The sequence below is a fragment of the Poecilia latipinna genome, unplaced genomic scaffold (genome assembly GCF_001443285.1).
Source record: "Poecilia latipinna isolate Pla-1442-1.1 unplaced genomic scaffold, P_latipinna-1.0 Scaffold607, whole genome shotgun sequence".
NCBI lineage: Eukaryota > Metazoa > Chordata > Actinopteri > Cyprinodontiformes > Poeciliidae > Poecilia > Poecilia latipinna.
This window is the reverse complement of record NW_015113223.1, coordinates 289067-294683: the sequence shown is the minus strand read 5'-3', so window position 1 is coordinate 294683 and position 5617 is coordinate 289067. Positions and strand designations below refer to the sequence as shown.

Sequence of the window (5617 nt, the reverse complement as noted above, 5' to 3'; positions counted from 1 at the left end):
CTTTCATTTTCCTGTCATAACGCTTATTGATTTCTCTCAGCCTTGCAGCAACACACACACACACACACACACACACACACGCATACAGTTATCCGATGATCCTTAAAGCCATGCATACATACACTCTCACACACACACACACACACACACACACACACACACACACGCATATAGACTCACGTGTACACAATCATATGCACACTCACATTCACAGTTTGTCTCTGCTACGTAGGGAATGTTGTGTTCTAAAGCATCCCTGTTGGAGTGAGATTAGTTTTCACATATGGTTCCCACCCTGTGAGGATGTGAGTGTGTGTGTGTGCACCCTCACAGGTGCTCACATACCCGATCCTCCTGCCACACACTCTTTCTGACATAAAACAATAAAGATGCCTGATTGCTAAATTAATCTTCCACGTCACCACAGCCTTCCCCGTCGCCACGTTTGCTTTGGAGAAAGTGATCACTCTCGCCTTATTTAGTGTTTTCTCATTTTCCCTCCCCTCTCACTGCTCTTCTTACACCTATACCCCCCCCCACTCCACTCCTCCACCTAACCACCTCCAACTCTATTTGTATTGTAATTGCCTTGGTAAACAGCACCACTTTGGCACTGAAGCAGCTCTGATAGCTTGTATTTGGGATGCATTAAGAGTTGTGATGCAGACACTATATATGTGTGTGTGTGCGCGTGTGTGTGTGTGTGTGCGTGTGTGTGTGTGTCTGGCAGAGATCGAGTGGTGTGCTCACACACCACTTTCGCCACATTTTTTTTCAGGGCTGATTCCTCTCTAGTCAGATGGAAATTATTTTTACAATTGCAGGTGAACCGATTCTTACATTCATCTGTAAGAGAAAACTTTAAGTTAAGACGTCTTTGCTTGGATATAAAAATAAATGTTTCTTTGTTTTTATTTGCTTTTACACATACATCCTGTGTAATGTCTAACAAATTCACAAGGATTTCATGCGTTCTGACAGAAGACCAACTAGAGAGCATGCTGGGAAATTTTAAAGATATCACTCTTCAGATTTCCAGAAAACAACTAAGAAAAGGTCTGACTTGAGAGTTATTTATAAAATATTCAGTTAGGTTAAGGCATTAAAGCACAGTTCTATCCTTTTTGGTTTCACTGATATTTTAACAGAATACATGAAACAGTCTCTGCAGTGGAATCATGTGGTTTGAACTTGGTTTTATTCACAGCTTTTCACTCGCTTAGACTAAATTTGTGATCATAACAGGGAAATGGATCTCTGGCAAAAGACGGGATGAAAGTAGTTGTTGGACTTTCTGCTGTTTTGATCAGAAGTTCACAAGAGTTCTTGACGATTATAAAAGAAGTTTAGAAATTGTGTAACTTTATAGTCTCAATAAAGTTACCCACCACTCGCTTTTTGTGATAGAACAGAAACTTGCCAATGTTTTTATCTTTCAGCATCACGTTTTAAAATACTGTTTACAACAGTCCAAACATGACGAGATGATTCTCAGGCATTTGTGAACCGATTCTTATCATTAACATGTATTTTGTTTTTTACACTGAGCGGTCACATATTCATTTGTTTGTTAACATAGTCACTCACATGCAACCCGATCCACAGTCTACGTGGTGAAGACAACTTTGCTGAAGTTCAAAGTGAGCATAAAATTAAGGATGAAAGGAGATTTAAGTGACTTCGAATGTAAGGTGGTTGTTGTTGCCGGACAGCCTGGACAGAGTATTTTTAAATACTGCTGATCGTCCAGGATTTCCACGCAGTGTCGTCTCTCTGTAGATGGGCTGGTGTCTAAGAAGGAATGGTTGGAAAAGAGAACATATCCATTGGGTTGATGTTGTGTAGATGGTCATGCCAGAGTTCAGAGGAGCAGTGCAGGTAGCTAGCTGCACTCTAACTAAACACACTAGAGCCACATTCACCCATTAACACTGACTGCTGCACACACATTCATGCACCAACCTGTGTATCGGCTTATAAGTGTTTGCCACTTCAAGCGTCAAGCATGCAGATGTGAGTGAATCTCCATCAGCGCAAAGAGAGGGTTTTTATTGTGTCGCAAATTGCTGCAATATTTTTGCATCTTAAGTAACTTTTAAAGCAGTGCTGCACAGTTGACATGTACAAAAACTTTCAGGAAGGTTCATTTTGTCAGAGACCACAATCCGTACGCTTCAGGATCAAATGGTGATGCTGATGAAGTGATTTGCTCAAAGCTGTGCATCTTCATATACCACAGAAAGCGAAACAGACATAAAACGGTCATCATGAAAAAAATCTTTTTCCAGGCCTGCTTCATTAAACAACATGATGTGTCCAAGCATATTCAGCCACATTACTTCTTTGGTATTGCTTTATGTCTGTGGTTTGTATTTTTAAACCACGGGATATACAGCATTATTTACTGCTTGTTAAAATGCAGTCTTCTTACAGTCACTGTGGGATTCATGCTGCCTGTCATTTTTACTCAGGAGTTTGTATTTTCAAGTTCGAAGTAAAAAAAAAAACATATGACACCCCAAATGTCAGATTTTCTGTCTTAAAAGTTAAAGGTTTCTCACCAACCAATGCGGATAAAGAGCTCTTGTAACAAAGTGTTTATTCGCACTTCAGAAAATATCTGTCTCATCAAATCTGTCACGCACTGTACAACTTATGTTAGAGAAAACCGCCAGCAATGTTAGAGGCACATAATACATGGGGTTTTGCTTGTGTTTCATCTTGCTATCAGACAACAATTTGCAAATCTCTCTGGTTTTCTAATTTACTACAGAATAAACATTAAAGTGAGTATGAAGTTATTCCTATAGCTAAATCCAGACTTTGAAGTAAATATATCCAAGTGTTAAAGTCTGAAGTCATAGAGGTTACTTTGTATTCCCAGGATCAAAACTGAACAGGCTGAAATGACTCGACAATCAGGAGGTTTTTGGATTGTAGGACAAACACTATAGCGCAGCTGCAGCTGTCAGCCCATTACAGGCAGCACACTGTTTATTTCACTACAGTGTAATAGTTCATATTAAGAATACAAACGATATCCAAATGACAGTGTTGTAGAATTTGTCATTGTAACTTAAATCAAAATTTGTTGTGCTTTATTCAGTAAAGCTGCGATTTGTTTCATCTTGCACAGCAGTGAAAGCGCAGCTGAACATTGAATATTAACAAAAAAAATCTCTTCTTCATAGTCAAAACGTCAACATTTACATTGATGCATGTTTGTCTTTTTCTCTTGCAGTTAGACGATCAACCCATTCTCTGGCCACTGATATGTTTGAGCAGCACCTTGGGGCTCACCTCCTGCAGGTAACAAGCAAGACAAAGTCAAATCGTTTTTGTTTCAACTGCAGCCATCAAAATGTCATGGCATGTAAAATAAAAACAGAAATCACTTAGTCCATATTTAAAAAAAAAAAAAAATTAACTTACAGTCCCTATATTGCATAATTTACAGGTCTGAAAGTACAATATTTGAACCTTCCTAAGTTTTATTTTGGTGCTACACTCAGATTTATTGAATTTATTGAAATTGTTTGTGATACACAAACATAAAGCATCACATGTTTGTGTAGCAGAGGGATGAATAAATACCTATGGTTAAACATAATCTGTAAAGATTTCCATGAATTTTTATTTAACCCCCATTACTGTGATGCTGTTACAGTGTGATCCACAGCCTGTGACCTAGTTAATAAACTTGCGTGATTCAGTATCAGCATAAATACAAAGTGAACAATGAGAGCCATAAAGTTCAAGGAACACAGCAGACAGGTAATAGAGAGGTTTAACGCAGGCCTGGGTTGTTAAACAATATTTCAACTTTTGAACGTCTCACAGGGAACTGAAAACAGAAAACATGGCGCAGAAGCAAACCTGCTAATAAATGAACGTAGACAAAATAACAGCCCGGGCAAGAAGAAAATCTATCGGCGAAGCAGCCGCTCTGTTCACCCAGTCCAACTGAGCTTCAGCTGTTTGGAGGAGTCGCAGCGGTCTACAGCTCAGGCGGTGGCAGCATCGTGCTGTGGGGATGCTTGATGGAAGAGTTGATGGAAGATAAATGGAGCTAAATTCAAGACGATCCCTGAAGGAAACCTGCTAGAGGTCTTGAAAAATACAAAAACACACATGCACATGTGAAAGATCAAAGCAGTTTTATGCCAGAATGACCCATTCAAAGGTCAGAGTAGGATTCACAGATCATCCGTGTCGAGACTCGAAATGTAATGTTGAATGACGCTCTCCATCCAAAATGGACTGAGCTTTAACCGCCTGCAAAGATGAATAAGCAAAGGTTTCATTCTTCAGATGTGGAAAGCTGGAGGAGACGAACTCCAGTAGAAATGCTGCTGTGACAGCAGAGAACGGTGGTTCTATTTATCTATTTTATAAAACATGCTTCGCTTTTCAGATTTTTTTTTTTTTTTCACCACGAAATACGTCTTCCCCTTCAGAGTTCTGCATTGCGTTTTTGTTGGTTTCTCACCTAAAATCCCACTAAAATACATGCAGGTTTGTAGTTGAAACGTGACAAAATGCGGGAAAAATTTGCAAGGCGCCGAAGCGGAGTTTATTTAAATGGCAGGTTTTAGTGTGTTCCTCAATTTAATATTTCCAGGCAGACTCCCAAGTGAATTTATACACACAGACACAAACATCTGATAAAGCTCAGGCACTCGGACACTGTTGTTGTCTGCCTCTCTATTGGATCGACTGATGAATGGAGCCTGAGGGGCATTTTGGGGCAGGGGGGAGTTGCAGGAGTGATGAAATGCAGAATGTACAAAGACTCAGAGGAAGTGCAAAGAAGGTGGTCCTGCAGCTTTTTGCTTTGGACTCGGAGGGGGTTTGGGGGAAGGCGGGGCCGGGGAGTAAGTGGGAACAGATAAAGAACTGAAATTGGGAATTTAGAAGTGAGGAGGCCGTGTTAAAACAAAGAAAGATCGCATGCGTCTCCCCTCCTCTGGCATTTTAAAGAGGCTCGGGGAACGGTGCTGATAGAAATCAAATTAACGTTCCAGAAAAACTGTATGATTTTTTTTCCCCTCTTCTCTCTTTCCTCCTCCCAGCCGTCCTCCCTCCCGTAATAGCTTGATAATTGCACTTTAGTTCTCCGACATTCAGACGGCTGGTTTCTCCTTGCTGCGACACATGACGCCCCACACCCTGGCCAGTCATTTGCATACTGGATGTGTCAGTTGTGCATAAATTACCGCTGCCACTTTAAGCGCTTGGGCCGCCAAAACAAGCAATCTTTTTTTTTTTTTTTTTTTCCTCCCATCTCCAAGTGGACCGGGTCTGTTGTGTGCGTCTGTGAGGCTGCGTCGGCTCATTCCTGGATGCCTGTTATGACGATTAATATTATTCTCTGAAGCAGTAACCTCTAATGGGCTGGCTGTATACCTTTCACTTCTCATTACAGTCACGGCAGCCTATAATGACTCTGGTTCTGTTTGTGTCTGCTTTGGGCTTAGGTGTGTGTGTGTGTGTGTGTGTGTGTGTGTGTGTGTGCGTGCGTGTGTGTGTGTGTGTGTGTGTGTGTGTGTGTTTGTGGCTGGAGATCAAGGATGAAGCTTTGTCTCTGACTTTATTACAGCTGATTGAAACAGCCCTG

The 5617-nt window shown here is 40.9% G+C and overlaps 1 protein-coding gene across 5 annotated transcripts in view; it reads left to right on the top strand.

Moving 5' to 3' along the window:
- The first annotated feature begins 1030 nt into the window (after positions 1–1030).
- The window catches only part of npas1 (neuronal PAS domain protein 1), a 33414-nt gene continuing 28827 nt past the window's right edge, over positions 1031–5617 (top strand). For 4 of the 5 annotated variants that reach the window (XM_015042912.1, XM_015042911.1, XM_015042910.1 and 1 more), the window contains exons 1-4: positions 1038–1056; positions 1580–1640; positions 1780–1878; positions 3242–3309. In XM_015042912.1, the coding sequence (XP_014898398.1) occupies positions 3274–3309 (36 nt within the window). In that variant the 5' untranslated portion in view covers positions 1038–1056; positions 1580–1640; positions 1780–1878; positions 3242–3273. Of the gene's footprint in view, positions 1057–1579; positions 1687–1779; positions 1879–3241; positions 3310–5617 lie in introns of all 5 variants that reach the window. The other variant, XM_015042908.1, reaches the window with a different exon arrangement.